The sequence below is a fragment of the Mustelus asterias genome, unplaced genomic scaffold (assembly GCF_964213995.1).
Source record: "Mustelus asterias unplaced genomic scaffold, sMusAst1.hap1.1 HAP1_SCAFFOLD_196, whole genome shotgun sequence".
NCBI lineage: Eukaryota > Metazoa > Chordata > Chondrichthyes > Carcharhiniformes > Triakidae > Mustelus > Mustelus asterias.
In genome coordinates this window covers 188,859-207,878 of record NW_027590189.1, presented here as the reverse complement: position 1 = coordinate 207,878, position 19,020 = coordinate 188,859, and the positions used below count along the sequence as shown (strand labels likewise).

General features: G+C 46.1%; 2 protein-coding genes across 2 annotated transcripts in view; one reads left to right on the top strand and one right to left on the bottom strand.

Annotated features, from left to right (window-relative positions):
• LOC144485500 (uncharacterized) overlaps positions 1-19,020 on the top strand; it is a 46,040-nt gene that overhangs the window by 22,895 nt on the left and 4,125 nt on the right. Inside the window, 1 exon segment of the mRNA XM_078203644.1 lies at positions 3,716-4,517. Coding sequence (XP_078059770.1) covers positions 3,716-4,517 — 802 coding nt within the window.
• LOC144485516 (uncharacterized) lies at positions 12,792-16,233 on the bottom strand. Its single transcript, XM_078203660.1, has 2 exons — positions 16,195-16,233; positions 12,792-14,853 (listed from the first exon to the last, which is right to left on the bottom strand). Exon 2 carries the CDS (start codon positions 14,495-14,497, stop codon positions 13,667-13,669), a length of 831 nt encoding a protein of 276 aa, XP_078059786.1. The 5' UTR covers positions 14,498-14,853; positions 16,195-16,233; the 3' UTR covers positions 12,792-13,666.

Here is a 19,020-nt window from a genome sequence, read left to right as displayed (position 1 = left end):
TGCAAGAAATAATAATAAAAGTATTTTATTACAGAAACATAAATAATATATCTAATCTGGGTACCTTATAACAACACTAGACATATCTCTGTCCTATATTAACGTAAATGTCAGCCATCTCCTGGGGCAAGCTGCCCTTTAATTGTGAACATTAGAAAAAAGACCATCCTTTTAGACAGACAAATAAATGTGTCAAGCTGAGGGAGCAAAGGATGTTTACCAGGCTGATTCAGGGAATGGCGGGACTGATGTATGAGGAGAGACTGACTCGGTTAGGATTGTTTTCGCTGGAGTTCAGATGAATGAGGGGGGATCTCATAGAGACTTATAAAATTCTAACAGGTCGAGACAGGATAGATGCAGGGAGGATGTTTCTGATGGTGGGGGGAGTCCAGAACCAAGGGTCACAGTCTGAGGATTCAGGGTAGACCATTTATGACAGAGGTGAGGAGACATTTCTTCACCCAAAGAGTGGTGAGTCTCTGAAATTCATGACCACAGGAAGTAATTGATGCCAAAACATTGAATGTATTCAAAAGCATCTAGATATAGCACTTGGGGCAAATGGGATCAAAGGTTATGGGGAGAAAGCAGGATTAGACTATTGAGTTGCTTGATCATCCATGATCTTAATGAATGGCAGAGCAGGCTCGAAGGGCCAAATGGCTTCCTCCTGCTCCGATCTTCTATGTTTCTCTTAAATTTCTTGAAGAGAGAGAGACCTGGGCCAACCTTTCCTGAGTCTGCACTCTCCCTGGATTCACTTCCTTTTCCTTCAGTTGTTGCAATTCTCCAATTACCCCCAGAATGAGAAAAGAAAGTGTTTTACTCACAGATGTTGGCCTCTTTTAGGTTGAGACTGAAGGAAGTTTGAGTCTGTCTGAAGCTCAATCTTCATGCACACAAAGCCCGCGCTCTGATTGGCTGGAGGACCACGGTCTTTCCGGTCCTCCAAGTCTTCCCATTGCCAGAGCTGGTGAGCGGAAGTGAATCAGAAGTGCGCATGTGCGGGTTTTGGGGGAATGCGCATGTGCGGGTGTGGGGCGGGGCCCGGGACAAAGCCGGCGCACTGACCATTGTCTGTCTGGGTCTTCCAGCCTTTCCAATTGGACAACAGCTCAGCGCGGCTGGCGGGCACAGGCCCGCCCATCCCTACGTGGGGCTCCGCCCCTCATTGTCTGTCTGCGGGGGATTGACCAATGGGAACTCTGGAAGACCGGAAGGCCTCTGATCCTCCAGCCAATCAGAGCTCCCACAGTGTCTGAATGCGGAAGTTGGACAATGAGCTTGTTCAACTGCTCATTCCTGCCCAGCGAAGCTGCTGCTGCTCTTTCTCTGAATGAAGATTGAGCTTCAGACAGACTCAAACTTCCTTCTGTCTTCAACATCTGTGAGTAAAACACTTTCTTTTCTCACCCTTTCCATTTTGTTTCTCATTCTGGGGGAAATTGTTGACTTGCAGCAACTGATCACGAGAAATAGAAACAGGAGCGGCCACCAGGCCCTTGAAGCCTGTCCCGCCATTCAATCCGATCATAGCTGACTGATGCCGGTTTCAACTCCTTTACTGTGCCATTTCCCCATAGCCCTGTATTCCCCGATCTATCAAATATGTATCCCCCTCCACTTTAAATACTTCTAACGATCCAGCCTCCACCACCCTTTGGGGCGGGGAATTCCAGAGCTTCATCATCCTCTATGAGAAGAAATTCCTGCACACCTCAGTTTTAAATGACTGACCCTTTATTTTGTTTGAGACTCTCCCACTCGTGACAATATCTCACCATCTACCCTGTCAAGCCCCCTCAGGATCTGAAATGTTTCAATAACTCCCTTGTCTTCAAAACTTCAAGGAACACAGACCTTGACAATTTACTCCCTCTTGATAGGACAACCCTCCTATCCCAGGAATTAGCCTGGTGAATTTCCTTTGGACTATGTCCAATATTACTATATCCTTGTTTAGGTAAGGGGATCAAAACTGTATGCATTATCCCAGGTGAGGCATCACCAACACACTGTACAGTTGCAACAAAACCTCCCTGTTTTTAAACTCCAACCCCTTTGCAATAAAAGCCAAAATGCCATTTTCCTCCTTAACTCGTGTGGGACCTGCCTGCTCGCTTTTTGTGATTCATGCACAAGAACACCAAGATCCCTCTGTACTTCACTCACCGGCAGCCTCTCTCCATTTAGATAATCTCCCTGTTGATTCCTCCAACTGAAATACATGACCTCACACTTCCCCACTTTAAACTCCATTTGCCAGGTTTAGAAGACAGAGGGGTGACTTTATTGCATCTTCCCCAACTCTCGACTTATCTTTCCTGGCCCTATCCCTGTAGCCCTACATTTTTACCCCACTAATCCACCTAATCTACATCTATTGAGACACAAAGGGGCAATTTAGCACGGCCAATCAGTCTAACCCGCACATCTTTGGACTGTGGGAAGAACCTGGAGAGCTCAAAAATCCACACAGACATGGAGAGAATGTGCATACTCCACACAGATTGTCACCCAAGGCCGGGATTGAACCTGGGTCCCTGGCACTGTGAGGCAGCAGTGCTAACCACTGTGCTGCCATGGCACCATATCTAAATAAACTACAGATTTCTCGCGATCTACCCTCCTTCTTATATCTTCAAACAATTCAAGCAAATTTGTCAAAAATAATTTATCTTTCTTAGAACCATGTTGACGAGGTTTGATTATATTCAGCTTTCCTAAATGATTAGCTATTTGCTCTTTGATTATTGACTCCAGCATCTTGCCAATAATAGATGTTAAATTAACTGGCCTATAGTTCTCTGCCTTCTGCCTTTCTCCCTTTTTGACCAAGGGAGTCACATTGGCTGATTGCCAATCTTCTGATACTCTCCCGGAATCTAGCAAGTTACAAAAAATTTCAACAAAATTCTCCACTATCTCTTCAGCAACCTCCATTAAAAAGCTGACACGCAGTTCATTGGGTCCTGGTGACTTGTCCGCCCTTAGTCACTGAAGGGAAAGGAAGTGAGTCCAGTCTATATAATCCATACATTTTTGGTCCAGTCATATATACATATATCTGTCTGGCAGCCTGCATGGAGATTTCCAGCTCTATGTGTCCAGGACAGGAAGCAGTGAGCATGGATCTGTCAATCAGCCTCAATCAGCACCTTCAGGAGAATTGGGAGGGTGAATATTAGATACAGCAGAGTGAGAATGGAGGGAGAGTGTGTGGGATGGAGATTCACAGCTTTTGGGGAATGAGGGAGAAAAGAATGTTCCTTAGAAACTTGATTTGTCTGTTCGGAATTTCTATCCTGTACTGACACTGATGACTTTTGTAAATTCCTTTTACAGCATATCAGAAGGTGAGAATTTACAGACAGAAATCTCAAACCAAACGTCACATCAACATCTGACAGAATCACTCAATTCATCGGGACCTCAATATCACTGACCTTTGAATCTAGAAGGGGAAATGTTTCTCTGTTCTGTCAGCTTCTGAAGATTTTAAGTATCTGTGTGACTGGAAAAGTACCGAGACACACACACACCTGAGTAAGAGTGCTCCAGTGCACTGAGTGTGGAAAGAGCTTTAACCAGTTACACAGCCTGAAAATACATCGCAACATTCACAGCGGGGAGAGATTGTACCCATGGTCTGTGTGAGATTTAACTGATTGTTTAAACTACAGAGTCACAAGGACCCGAACCATGGGGAAACCGTGGAAATGTGGGGACTGTGGGAAGGGATACATGTGCCTATCTCGGCTGGAAATTCATCGACGCAGTCACACTGGGGAGAGGCCGTTCAGCTGCTCTGTGTGTGGAAAGGGATTCACTCAGTCATCTGAACTGCGGACACACCAACTAGTTCACACTGGGGAGAGGCCATTCACCTGCTCTGTGTGTGGGAAGGGATTCACTCAGTCATCCAGCCTGCAGAAACACCAGTGAGTTCACACTGGGAAGAAGCCATTCACCTGCTGCGTGTGTGGGAAGAAATTCAGTCAGTTATCCAACCAGCAGAGACACCAGCGAGTTCACACTGGGGAGAGACCATTCACCTGCCCTGTGTGTGGGAAGGGATTCCGTCAGTTATCCACCCTGCGGACACACCAGCGAGTTCACACTGGGGAGAGGCCATTCACCTGCACTGTGTGTGGGAAGGGATTCACTCAATTATCCACCCTGCAGAAACACCAGCGAGTTCATACCGGAGAGAGGCCGTTCACCTGCCCTCAGTGTGAGAAAGGATTCACCAAGTCTTCCAGCCTGCAAACACACCAGCGAGTTCACACTGGGGAGAGACCATTCACCTGCTCTCAGTGTGGGAAGGGATTTACTGCCTCATCCAGTCTGCAGACACACCAGCGAGTTCACACCGGAGAGAGGCCATTCACCTGCCCGAAGTGTGAGAAGGGATTCACTAACTCATCCAGCCTGCGGACACACCAGCGAGTTCACACCGGAGAGAGACCATTCACCTGCTCTCTGTGTGGGAAGGGATTCAGAGTTTCATCCCAGCTGCTGAGACACCAGCAAATTCACGAGTGATTCCAGGGGTTGGATTCTGCTGTTGTTGTTTCTGCTCTCAGTTACATCCAGGACTGCATTTTGTTCATTCTCACTGTTGGTCAATGGGGAGGGACGAGGGTTTCTTTCTGCTGGACTGGCCGGTCTCACGATTTTGCCTCCAAAGGCTGGTGCTCGGTAGTTAAGAGATATTTAGTTAGTATTTCTGTTTGAAAGCCCCCCCAAATGCTCATCCAATTTCCTTTGTAATTGTTTATTGTCTCCACTTCCTCCACCCTCGCAGGCAGCGAGTTCCCGGTCATTACCATTCGCTGCATCAGAATATTCTTCCTCACATCGCCCCCCTCCCCGCCCCTCCACCCCCCATCCCACATATCTGAACCAAAATCTGCACCCCCTTCATCCTTGTCCCATCAGCTAAAGGGAACAGCTTTTCTTTGTCCACCTTATCTAAACCTGTCAGAATCTTGTCCACCTCTATCAAATCTCCCCTCAACCTCCTTTGCTCCAAGGGGAACAACCCCAGCCTGACATTGACAATAAAGAACAAACTAACAGAATGTGTTAATACCTGAAATTAAATAGGAATGTTTAATTTCTGTTTTAAAGATATTGTGATTATACTTTCCTGGACAATAAAGAAATTGGAATAACTCACCTTGGGTGTGGTTGAATGGAATATATCAATCTGGTATCCACCTACAGTCTAGTGAAAGTCTGGAATGTGTAGCTGGAAATCCCTCCCTAACAGCACTGTGGATGTACTTACACCTCAGGCATTGTAACAGTTCAGGAAGGCAGTGTTGGGGTTGACCATGGCCGAGGCAGCTACATACAGCCACATATTCTGTTATAATTGAAGGACTGCAGATTGAATGTGAGGCATTATGGGACTGGACTATCTTGACCACATTCCTGTGACTGCTCAGTTTCTGCAATCACAGACCATTAAAGCTGCTTAGCAGGGCCCTGACACAGGACCTGGTAAGAATATTTACTCAGAATGAGTGAGAATTAAACTTATTCCAGGACTGGCTGGTGTTCAGCGGCTGAGATACTTGAATCTGTAAAAAGGGGGTCTGACCAATCAACAAACGATGATAGGTAGTTGGTTCAAAGCGTTTTCAGGCATTATTTAAATTATTTTATCATATATTTGTGACCTGATAGTCGGTGAAGTGACGGTATTCTCCAAGTAGCAATGGACTGAAAAGCGGACCTCTGAGAGTAGATTCTAATAGTTATAATCTTACCCAAGCATGGCCAGTGAAAAATCAGAGCTCAAGTGGGGACTGGACAGGTCTCTTACCTGCCATTTGGAAACTAAGAACAAGAAACATATCGATTAAAATGATAAGAGAATAGAGCCAATCTTTCGAGTCTGGATTACATTTCAGAAGAGCTCTTATGAAGGGTCATTCAGACTCGAAACATTGGCTCTATTCTCTCTCCACAGATGCTGTCAGACCTGCTGAGATTTTCCAGCATTTTCTGTTTTTGTTTCAGATTCCAGAATCTGCAGTATTTTACTTTTATGATAAAATGATTAGTTCTGATTGGAATCCCCACGACCCTCCCGCAAAACAGAGGGAGTGGTGGCAAAAGGAGATAAAGGATAAAAGGGAGATAAAGGGTTTAAAATCGGAGGTTTTTTTCAAAACCGGAAGTAGGGCCAGGAGAGGCCAGGGGAAGTTTTTGGAGGGTTTAAAAGTGCACCAAAGTATACAGCGGGCAGCATCGTAGCGGGCAGCAGAGTGAGTGGGAAGTTGAGTGAGCTGTCAGGGCTTTGGCTCACAGGACTTGGACGAGCAGGGGTGAGTTTTTGTTTCCTTACACTCTTATTAACTTTTCACGGTCTTACTTGACATAAAGTGTCCAGTATGAGTGTGAAACCAGTGTGCTGTTCCCAGTGTAGGATGTGGGAGGTCCTGGAGGCATCTGGCCTCCCGGACATCCACATCTGTGAGGGGTGTGTCGAGCTGCGGTTCCTGAGGGACCGTGTTAGGGAGCTGGAACTGCAGCTCGAGGATCTTAGGCTGATGAGGGAGAATGAGGAGGTGATAGACAAGAGCTATCATCAGGTGGTCACACCAGGGCCACGGGAGGAGGCCAAGTGGGTGACGGCCAGGAAGGGTAAGGCTAGGGTGGTTGAGAGCACCCCGGTGGATTTGCCCCTGCACAACAAGTACTCCTGCTTGAGTACTGCTGGGGGGGACAGCCCGCCTGGGGGAAGCAGCAGTGGCCGTGTCTCCGCAGTGGAGTCCAGCCCTGTAACTCAGAGGGCTAAGGAAAAGAGGAAGGCGGTATTAATCGGGGACTCGATGGTGAAGGGGACAGAGGCGTTTCTGCGGAGGTAGGCGGGATTCTCGCATGGTGGTCTGCCTCCCTGGGGCCGGGATCCAGGATGTCGCTCGTCGCGTCCCGGAAATCCTGAGGTGGGAGGGAGAGGAGCCTGAGGTAGCGGTACATATTGGTACCGCTGATGTGGGTAGGAAGGGAGAAGGGGTCATGAAAAAGGAGTACAGGGAATTAGGGAGACAGCTGAGAAAGAGGAAAGCAAAGGTAGTAATCTCAGGATTACTGCCTGTGCCACGGGAAGGTGAGGGCAGGAATGGAGTGAGGTGGAGGATGAATGTGTGGCTGAGGGACTGGTGCAGGGGGCAGGGATTCAGGTTCCTGGACCATTGGGACCTCTTTAGGGGCAGGGGTGATCTGTGTACAAAAAACGGGTGGAACTTGAATCACACGGGGACCAATATCCTGGCCGGTAGGTTGGCTAAGGCTACTGGGGAGAATTTAAACTAGATAGGTTGGGGGGAGGGGAGCTAGAAGAGTTGACCAGGATCAAGGAACTAATTGATGGGGGGGAGGATGCAGGGGAAAGGGGAATTACAAAATTAATGGTAGAGGAGAGGGTGCAAGTGAATGAAGGCGGTAATTTAGAAAAGGGAGTAGAGGGAGAGGGTGTTCGCGACTCATCAAAGCGGGTCCAGATAAAAGCTGGAATAAGGACACTTTGCCTGAATGCACGAAGCATTCGGAACAAGGTAAATGAGTTGATGGTGCAAATCAGCACAAGTGGGTACGATCTAGTGGCCATTACAGAAATGTGGCTGAAAGGTGACCAGGACTGGGAGATGAATATCCAGGGGTATCAGGCGTTTAGGAAGAATAGACAGGAAGGAAAAGGTGGTGGGGTCGCGCTATTAATAAGAGATAATATCAGGGTAGTACTGAGGGATGACATAGGCTCTGAGGAACAAAACGTGGAATCATTATGGGTAGAGATGAGGAATAGTAGAGGGAGAAAGACACTAGTAGGTGTGGTATATAGGCCCCCAAATAATAATGTTGAGGTAGGGAGGGCTATAAACAAGCAGATAAGGGATGCGTGTAAAAACGGAACGGCAATAATCATGGGGGACTTCAACATGCACATTGACTGGCAGACTCAAGTCAGTAAGGGTGGAATGGAGGAAGAGTTCTTAGAATGCTGTCGGGATAGTTTCCTTGAACAGCATGTTACGGAACCGACGAGGGAACAAGCTATTTTGGATCTGGTATTGTGTAACGAGGTAGGTCGAATTAAGGATCTTATTGTGAAGGACCCTCTTGGGTCTAGTGACCACAATATGGTCGAATTTCTGATTCAGATGGAAGAGGAGAAAGTTTGGTCCCAAACCAGTGTCCTCTGTTTGAACAGAGGGAAATATGATAGGATGAGGGATGAATTGGCTAAGGTAGACTGGGAGAGCAGGCTGGCAGGTAGGATAGCTGAGGAACAGTGGAGGATTTTTAAGGAGATCCTTTTCAGTTCTCAGCAAAAATATATTCCAGCAAAAAACAAGGATTGTAAGAAAAGGGAGAACCAGCCGTGGACAACGAAGGAAATAAAGGAGAGTATTAAAATAAAAACAGCTGCGTACAGAGTGGCCAAAAATAGTGGAGAAACAAGTGATTGGGAAAAATTTAAGAAACAACAAAGAGAGACTAAGAAAGCGATAAAGAAAGGAAGGATAGACTATGAAGCTAGGCTAGCAATTAATATAAAAAATGATAGTAAAAGTTTTTATAAATATATAAAAAGGAATAGAGTGGCTAGAGTGAATGTTGGACCCTTGGAGGACGAGAGGGGGGAGTTAATAGTGGGAAATGAGGATATGGCTGAGTCTTTAAATAAGTTTTTTGTGTCGGTCTTCACGGTGGAGGACACAAATAGTTTGCCAAATATTAACGATAGAGGGTTGGCAGCAGGAGAAATACTTAATACAATTAATGTTACCAGAGAGGCAGTGCTGGGTAGACTAATGGGACTGAAGGTGGACAAGTCCCCGGGTCCGGATGGAATGCATCCCAGGGTATTGAAAGAAATGTCAGAGGTAATAGAGGATGCGTTAGTGATTATTTATCAAAACTCGTTGCATTCTGGGGTAGTGCTGGTTGATTGGAAAACGGCTAATGTTACGCCGCTGTTTAAAAAAGGAAGGAGACAAAAGGCGGGTAACTATAGGCCGGTCAGCTTAACGTCTGTAGTAGGGAAAATGCTGGAATCCATTATTAAAGAGGAGATAGCAGGGCATCTGGATAGAAATGGTTCGATCAATCAGACGCAGCATGGATTCATGAGGGGAAAGTCGTGCTTGACGAACATGTTGGATTTTTATGAAGATGTGACTAGGGCGGTTGATGGAGGAGAACCGGTGTTTTTGGATTTCCAAAAGGCGTTTGATAAGGTGCCCCATAAAAGGCTGCTGAAGAAGATTAGGGCACACGGAGTTGGGGGTAGTGTGTTAAAGTGGATTGGGGACTGGCTATCCGACAGGAAGCAAAGAGTCGGAATAAATGGGTGTTTTTCCGGTTGGAGGAAGGTAACTAGTGGCGTGCCGCAGGGATCGGTACTCGGGCCGCAACTGTTTACCATTTATATAGATGATCTGGAGGAGGGGACGGAGTGTAGGGTAACAAAGTTTGCAGACGACACAAAGATAAGTGGAAAAGTGAATCGTGTGGAGGACGGAGAAGATCTGCAGAGAGATTTGGACAGGCTGAGTGAGTGGGCGAGGATATGGCAAATGCAGTATAACGTTGAGAAATGCGAGGTTATACACTTTGGAGGAAATAATAACAAATGGGATTACTATCTCAATGGAAACAAATTAAAACATGCTACTGTGCAAAGGGACCTGGGGGTCCTTGTGCATGAGACGCAAAAGCCCAGTCTGCAGGTACAACAGGTGATCAAGAAGGCAAATGGGATGTTGGCCTATATTGCGAAGGGCATAGAATATAAAAGCAGGGATGTCTTGATGCACCTGTACAGGGCATTGGTGAGGCCGCAGCTGGAATACTGTGTGCAGTATTGGTCCCCTTATATGAGGAAGGATATATTGGCATTGGAGGGAGTGCAGAGAAGGTTCACCAGGTTGATACCGGAGATGAGGGGTTTGGATTATGAGGAGAGGCTGAGGAGATTGGGTTTGTACTCGTTGGAGTTTAGAAGGATGAGGGGGGATCTTATGGAGACTTATAAGATAATGCGGGGGCTGGATAGGGTGGAGGCGGAGAGATTCTTTCCACTTAGTAAGGAAGTTAAAACTAGAGGACACAGCCTCAAAATAAAGGGGGGTCGGTTTAAGACAGAGTTGAGGAGGAACTTCTTCTCCCAGAGGGTGGTGAATCTCTGGAATTCTCTGCCCACTGAGGTGGTGGAGGCTACCTCGCTGAATATGTTTAAAGTGCGGATGGATGGATTCCTGATCGGTAAGGGAATTAAGGGTTATGGGGATCAGGCGGGTAAGTGGTACTGATCCACGTCAGATCAGCCATGATCTTATTGAATGGCGGGGCAGGCTCGAGGGGCTAGATGGCCTACTCCTGCTCCTATTTCTTATGTTCTTATGTTCTTATAAGGATGATAAAGTCTGGGTTCTGATTCTCATGTAGAACTAACAAAACGAATGAATCAGTTTATAAAGAACAGAAGTTACCCATCCCTAACAAAAACTGATCAAATTAAAATAATTCGGTTGAGGAAGAAAACAAAAAGAATAATAGATGAAGTTTAAAATTAAGATTGTTTTGTTGTTAGAGATTTTTTAAATTATGTAAAGTGATGTAATTGTGTGCCAAGTTTTTTTCTGCTCACTCCCCACCCCTTTAGGTTCAGTAGAAAAGTTAATTTGTTTTTAAATCGCCCGGAAACTTATGTCTATTTTGCTTTATAATTGAGGATTTATGGGAACCAGTTAAATGTGGAAATTTTAAGCATAGCCACTAAGACCATATTTGCTTGCGGTGTGACCCCGAGTCAGGAACAGTTTCAGAGTCAACAACCTGTTACTGAGAACATGGCAGAGGGTCATGCTGCTGTGGATGTTCACCAGGAAATGGTTCCAGCTTTGCCAGTTGACTCTGCTGTGGGAGTGGAAGAGGAATGTTCATGTACAGATTCTCAAACTACCTCTTCACCTCCCATTCCAGAAACACCATTACAAGATTTACCAGAGGTATTGTACAGGTCGCAATGCAACCACAAAGCTCCTGACAGACTTCCGTATTGTTAAAGACATTACTTTGTTGTATTTCTGTCCTGATGGGGGATTGAAATTTAAGGGGAGGAGAAGTGTTACAGAGTGTTCTTCTCAACCTCTCTCCCTTCTGAGCACGTGTGGGCTTTGGGCGGGCTTTCAGTTGCAAGTCCAGGCTGGTTCCAATGCTCCTGTTTCCTTTTGTTTGCCAATGATTTTTAAACTTTGTTATTTATTTATATAAAGAACATCCTGCTTTTAACAATGCATTTGACGACCTTATCTGTGACTGAAGTTCCCACAATTGTAAAGCAGGAGATTAGTTAAATGGACAGCCTGAATTGAGAGACAATTAAAGAATAAATGATTCATTAATACAGTTGTTAGGCTGGAAATGTAAATTTGAACACAAAAGTTTATAACGTTTAGAATTATAAAGATATAAAGAATGTTTAAAATGCTGTGGGAATTATAAAATGTTCCCTTCTGAGGCCAACAGAATAGAAAAAAAACAGATAACAAGACTTGTTAGCGTGGTGCGGTGCCACAGTGGTTAGCACTGCTGCCTCACAGTGCCAGGGACCTGGGTTCAATTCCCGGCTTGGGTGACTATGCGGAGTCTGCACGTTCTCACCCGTGTCTGCGTGGGTTTCCTCTGGGTGCTCCAGTTTGTTCCCACAGTCCAAAGGACGTGCTGGTTAGGTGGATTGACGATGGTAAATTCTCCCTCAGTGAACCCGAACAGATGCCGGAGTGTTGCGACTAGGGGGATTTTCCCAGTAACTTCATTGCAGTGTTAATGTCAGCCTACTTGTGACACTAATAAATAAACTTTAAAACATTGTTAACATTGACTGGAGGGAATGAATCAGCTCCTGTTCAAGATGTCTCAACATTGAATGACTGATGTTAACCAATTATTGGTCAACACTCAGGCTCCCCCAAGCTAAGAGATATCGGTTGAGAGAAAGAATTGTCTTAAAATTCAGACAATTTGTGCAACTAGCTAAAAACCAAACCAGTTTCATTATTGACAAGTTATAGACCAATTGGTTAATTCCCAACAATTGGCTGAGCTGGGCTTTCTACATTCTGAAAGTATAAAAAAGGGGATTCGAGAAACCAATTTGGCAGAAGTTTTTAAAAGTTCAAGGTTTTTTTAAGTTTATTTATTAGTGTCACACATTCACACTGCAATGAAGTTACTCTGAAAATCCCCTAGTCGCCACTCTGGCGCCTGTTCGGGTAAACTGAGGGAGAATTTAGCATGCTCAATGTACCTAACCAGCAAGTCCTTCGGTCTGTGGGAGAAAACCCACACAGACAGGGGGAATATACAGACTCTGCACAGACAGTGACCAAAGGCAGAACTCAAACCCGGGTCTCTGGCGCTGTGAGGCAGCAGTGCGAACCACTGTGTCCTACAGAGAGGTGTTGGGAGCTGTTGATTTTACAAGTTATCCGTGTTTTCAGTGCCACCACTTCATGTACTGGTCTGAGAGGGATGGAGAGAAGTTAAAGTTAAGCTTTCTCCTTTACTGTTGATCGATACTTTACTTTTTTAAATCTTTCTGACTTGTTACATTTTTAATGGTGAATAAACTTTCTGAATTCACCATTTAAAGTGTTCTTTCTTGCCATATGGTTAAGTCACTGGAACCTGGGTGAGTTATGATTAGGGAGGTTGTTGTAAACAAGTGAACCCATAAATCTTAGTTCAAACAAATCAAAATTCTTACATATGGAATGCAATCCTTTATTCTGAGAGAAATTGAACATTGAAGTAAAGATGTTATGCTTCAGTTATACAGGGCGTTGCTGGAACTGCATCTTGAATAGGGGCTGCAGTTTTTGTCTCCTATTAAACAAAGGATTGGAGAATCCCTACAGTACAGACAGAGGCCGTTCTGTCCATCGAGTCTGTACCAAACACCATCCCACCCAGGCCCTATTCCCATAACCACATGCATTTACTCCAGCCAGTCCGCCTGACACTAAAGGTCAATTTAACACGGCCAAATCAACCTAACCCACACATCTTTGGACTGTGGGAGGAAACCGGAGCACCCGGAGGAAACCCACGCAGACACAGGGAGAATGTGCAAACTCCACACAGACAGTGACCCAGGCTGGAATTGAACCTGGGTCCCTAGCGTTGTGAGGCAGCAGTGCTAACCACTGTGCTGCCCCATTTTATAAATACCATGGAAACAGTTCAGAGGAGATTTACTAGATTGATTCCCAATCCAGTAGTGTGAAATATTAACACTGTTTCTCTCTCCATAAATGTTGCCAGACCTAATGCATTTTTGCAGTCCTTTCTGTATTTATTTTAGACCTACCTGTAGTGGTAGGAAAAACACTATTTACTATCCAGGATAAAATAAATGTCCTTCATCAGCTCTTGTGGATCATTTCAGTGGAAATGTGCTCTCCCAGGCTCAAAGAGCATCAGCCCACTGGAAGCAAAGTCGTGAGACTGTCCAGTCCAGCAAAAAGAAATCCTTCGACCCTCCCACTTCACCAACTGTCAGAATGAACATGGTTCAGTCCTGGATGTGATTAACAGCAGCAATAACAGCAGAATTCAACCCCTGTCATCACTTGTGAACTCATTGGTGTCTCCGCAGGCTGGATGACTGAGTGAATCCCTTCCCACACACACAGCAGGTGAACGGTCTCTCCCCAGTGTGAACTCGCTGGTGTTCCTGCAGGTTTGATGACGTTCTAAATCTCTTTGTGCAGTGAGAGCAGCTGAATGGTCTCTCCTCAGTGTGAATGCGCTGGTGGATAACCAGATCCCGAGGACTTTTGAAACCACTGCCACAGTCAGAGCATTTAAAGGGTCTCTCCTGAGTGTGAGTGAGATTGTGACTCAGCAGGCTGGATGAATGAGTGAATCCCTTCCCACACACAGAGCAGGTGAATGGTCTCTCCCTGGTGTGAATTCGCTGGTGCTCCCGCAGGTGGGATGATGTTCTAAATGTCTTTGTGCAGTGAGAGCAGCTGAACGGTCTCTCCCCAGTGTGAATGCGCTGGTGGATCATCAGTTCCCGAGAGCTTTTGAAACCATTTCCACAGTCAGAGCACTTCAAGGGTCTCTCATTGGTGTGAGTGACTTTGTGTTTTGACAGGTTGGATAACTGCATAAATCCTTTCCCACACACCAAGCAGATGAATGGTCTCTCTCCAGTGTGAACGCGCTGGTGTCTCTGCAGATCGGGTAAATGAGCGAATCCGTTCCCACACTCAAAGCAGATGAACGCTCTTTCTCCAGTGTGAACCAGCCGATGTCGCTGCAGATAATATAACCGAGTGAATCCCTTCCCGCACACAGAACAGGTGTGCGGCTTCTCTCCAGTGTGAATACGTCGATGAATTTGCAGCTCAGAGGGGGTTTTGCAACCCTTCCCACAGTCCCCACATTTCCACGGTTTCTCCATGGGGCAGGTGTCCTTGTGTTGCTCCAGGTTTGACCATCAGTTGAAGTCTCACACAGAACAATATTATAGTGCCCTGCTGTGATGGGGCAATATTTTTTCAGGCTCTGTAACTGGGAGGCTCTTTCCACAGTCACTGCATGGGAAAATCTCAGTTGATTTTGTGTGTGTGTGTGAGTCCTGTTCCAGTCACACTGATGTTTAAAGACTGCTAAAGCCAACAGAACAGAGAAACATTTTTCCTTCTGGATACAAAGACCCAAGATATTCAGCTCCCGATGAATTGAGTGACTCTGTCAGATGTTGATGTGATGTTTGGTTTGAGATTTCTGTCTGTAAAATCCTCAACTTCTGATATCCTGTAAAAGGAGTTTACAAAGGTTATTACTGTCAGTACAGGATAGAAATTCAGAACAGACAATTCTAGTTTCTATGGAACATTATTTCCTCTCTCATTCCCCAAGAGCTGCAAATCTCCATCCCACACACTCTCCCTCCATTCTCACTCTGCTGTATCTAATATTCACCCTCCCAATTCTCCTGAAGGTGCTGATTGATAGATCTATGCTCACTGCTTCCTGTCCTGGACACAGAGAGCTGGAAATCTCCATGCAGGCTGCCAGACAGATATATGTCTATCTGACTGGACTAACAATGTGTGGAACATACCGACTGGATTCACTTCCTTTCCCTTCAGTTGCTGCAACTCCCCAATTTCCCCCAGAATGAGAAAAGAAATGGAAAGGGGGAGAAAAGAAAGTGTTTTACTCACAGATGTTGGCCTCTTTTAAGGTCAAACCAAATAAACAAACTCAAGTTAAATCAGGACAAAGTAAAAGGGGCAGCTCCCCAAAAGGAGCAGCTCCCCAAAAGGAGGGGGAGCAGCCCGAACAAAAATCAAAGTACAAAGGAAACTTAAAAACATCAAATCATAATGTGATTATTCGGGTCGATAACACACCCCAACCCCTGCAGTGCCCAACGGGGGTGGAAGGCGTCAACCGCGCCCATGGACATCGCATGTTCCCTCTCCAGGGACACCTGGCCGCGAACGTAGCCACGGTAGAGGGGCAGACAGTCAGGATGGACGGCCCCCTCGATCGTCTGCTGCCTGGACCTATAAATGGAGCGCTTCGCCAGGCCCAGGAGCAGGTTCACGAGGAGGTCACCATCCCGACCCGCCCCTCTCTGCGAGGGTTTCCTCTGGGTGCTCCGGTTTCCTCCCACAGTCCAAAGATGTGCGGGTTAGGTCGATTGGCTATGCTAAAAAAATTGCCCCTTAGTGTCCTGGGATGCGTAAATTAGAGGGATTAGCGGGTAAAATATGGAGGGATATGGGGGTAGGGCCTGGGTGGGATTGTGGTCGGTGCAGACTCGATGGGCCGAATGGCCTCTTTCTGTGCTGTAGGGTTTCTATGATTCTATTGTCCCTCTGAAGACAGAGGTTCTGAACCAGCCCCTGAAACCACGCCCATTGTGACCCGCCACCGACAGCAGCGCATGCGCTCTCCTTCCCCGCTGAAACAAGATGGCGGCCGATAACCTGGGCCTGTTCCCGGGATAAAAGCCTGGGAGCTGTAAACCCGGGACCTGCAGGGTCTTATTCGGGCCGTGCGGCCTACAGCGGATGTTTGTGAAGCCATAGCTCCCTCCCTACCCCGACTCCCGGCTACATTTCTCCCGCAGCCCCACTGACTCACCCTCTGAAAAAAGCCGCTCCCGCATTCATAGGGCTCCGGGCAAAGTGACACTGCGCACGCTCCAGATATAGTACTGCGCCTGCGCAATAGGCTCCTGTGGAATGAATAGGACACTTTCACACCCGCAGGGGCACCTGGGAATTAATGGCGTCATTGTCAATCAAAGACAATAATAGAAAATTATCTTGTGCAATTAAGATCAATTAATTTTAAAAAATGCATTCCTCGGAATTTGTGCGCTGCCATTCTCTATTTCTAAAATTGATTTAAACCAGTGCTCTCCTGTGGGAATACCCCGAGTTTTTAAAACTTTTCCCACTGGATTCCTCCCCTCTCTCTGCTGTCCTGAAGGTGCTCATGCTGGTTGGGTAAATCCCACAGAGACAGGTTTCTTTCACTTTCTTTCTCCTGATGCTAAATATTCTGTTTTATGGAATGATACATCACAGATGGAAACCACTTGGCACATCCTGCCCAGTCGGGCTGTCTTTAAGATCTGTCCAATTAATCCCACAGCCCTGCTGGCAGAGTGAGAACAACATCTATTTATACTGCAGCAATGCAGAAGGTGAATGGAAAATGTTTTCCAGTTGCATACCTCTCAGACACACACCCCTAGAAAGATAAATTGGCCTGTGTACTAAGAACAAAGAAAATTGCAGCACAGGAACAGGCCCTTTGGCACTCCAAGCCTGCACCGACCATACTGCCCGACTTAACTAAAACCCACTACCCTTCCAGGGACCATATCCCTCTATTCTCATCTCATTCATGTACTTGTCAAGACGCCGCTTAAAAGTCAAGACCGTATCTGCTTCCACTACCTCCCCCGGCAATGAATACCAGGCACCCACCACTCTCTGTGTAAAACATCTGCCTTGTACATCTCTTTTAAACTTTACCCCTCGCACCTTAAACCTATTCCCCCTAGTAATTGACTCTTCCACCCTGGGAAAAAGTTTCTGTCTATCCACTCTTTCCATGCCTCTCATATCTTGTCGACTTCTATCAGGTCTCCCCTCAACCTCCATCGCTCAAGTGAGAACAAACCAAGTTTCCCAACCTCTCCTCATAGCTAATGCCCCCCATACCAGGCAACATCCTGGTAAATCTTTTCTGGACCCTCTCCAAAGCCTCCACATCCTTCTGGTAGTGTGGCGACCAGAATTGAACACTATATTCCACGTGCGGCCTAACTAAGGTTCTATAAAGCTGCAACATGACTTGCCAATTTTTAAACTCAATGCCCCAGCCGATGAAGGTAAGCATGCCGTATACCTTCTTGACGACCTTCTCCACCTGCATTGCCACTTTCAGTAATCTGTGCTCCTGTACACCCAGGTCCCTTTGCCTATCAATATTGTTAAAGGTTCTGCCATTTACTGTATATTTCCTATCTGTATTAGACCTTCCAAACTGCATTACCTCACATTTGTCCGGATTAAACTCCATCTCTCCACCCAAGTCTCCAACTGGTCTATATCCTGCTGTATCCTCTGATGGTCCTCATCGCTATCCGCAAATCCACCAACCTTTGTGTCGTCCGCAAACTTACCTATCAATCCAGTTACATTTTCCTCCAAATCATTTATATATATTATATATATCCTGTGTGAATTCGCTGTTGTGTCCAAAGACTGGATGGCCCAGCAAAATCCTTCCCACACAAGGAGCAGGTGAACAATCTCTCCCCAGTGTGAACTCGCTGATGTGCACTGAGGTTGGATGAACATGAGAACCCCTTTCCACAGGTGGAGCAACTGAACGGCCTCTCCTCAGTGTGAATTTGCTGGTGTAACAGCAGGTGGGATGAGATAGTGAATCCTTTCCCAAACACAGAACAGATGGCCTCTCTCCAATGTGACTGTGTCTATGGTTTTCCAGCAAGTACAGATAATTGAATCCTTTATCACAATCATCACATTTCCATCGTTTCTCCATTTTCCCAGCCCCAATGTGACCGTGTCGATGGGTTTCCAACCGGGCTGGATAATTGAATCCTTTACCACAATCCTCACATTTCCACGGTTTGTCCATGGTGCTGGTGTCCTTCTGTCTCTCCAGGTTGGATGATTAGTTGAAGCCTCATCCACATACAGACCATGGTGTGATGTTTTTCAGGCTATGTAACTGGTTAAAGCTCGATCCACAGTCAGTTCACTGGAGCACTCTCACTTGGGTGTATGTGTGTGTCTCAGTTCTTTTTCTGTCACATTGAATTTTGAAATTTTCTCCCACTGACAAAACAGGGAACGATTTATCCCTCCACTGTCAAAAGCAATCATATTTAGGTCATGATGAATCGAATGGCTCTGTCAGACTTTGATGTGAAGTTTAGTTTGAGTTTCCTGTCTGTGACTCTTCCTCTTCTAGTTCCCTGCACAGAGTTTTAAAAAACTGCTTCAGAACAGACAATTTCAGTTTCCACGAAACATTTCTCTGTCTCATTTATCTTGAGCTGTAATCCCCATCCCACACACTCTCTCTTGTCCCTGAGCTGAAATCAAAATCATTGCCCCATCTCCACTCTGAGCCCAGCTCCCTCTCCCTCCAGCTGGATTCAGTCCTCCAGACCATGTGCAGATTGAGAGTACAATCAAGGAGTCAATTATTTTCCTTCCAAGTCAGGGGACGTGCAGCCCCACTGACTCTGTTGTTACCACAATGGGCACACGTGCTCTGCTCACCAATGAAACACCACGATGACCATTAACATGGGCCTGTTCCTTGGAAAAGCTCCATTTTATTTGTGCCACAACAGCAGCGGAATTACCTCCTGCACAGGCACAAAGGTATCATCAGTCACAGAAAATAATTGCAGCTGGT

Bases quoted from the DNA above. Each gene is read 5' to 3' on its own strand.
- LOC144485516 (XM_078203660.1), bottom strand. From the start codon at position 14,497: ATGGAGAAACCGTGGAAATGTGGGGACTGTGGGAAGGGTTGCAAAACC.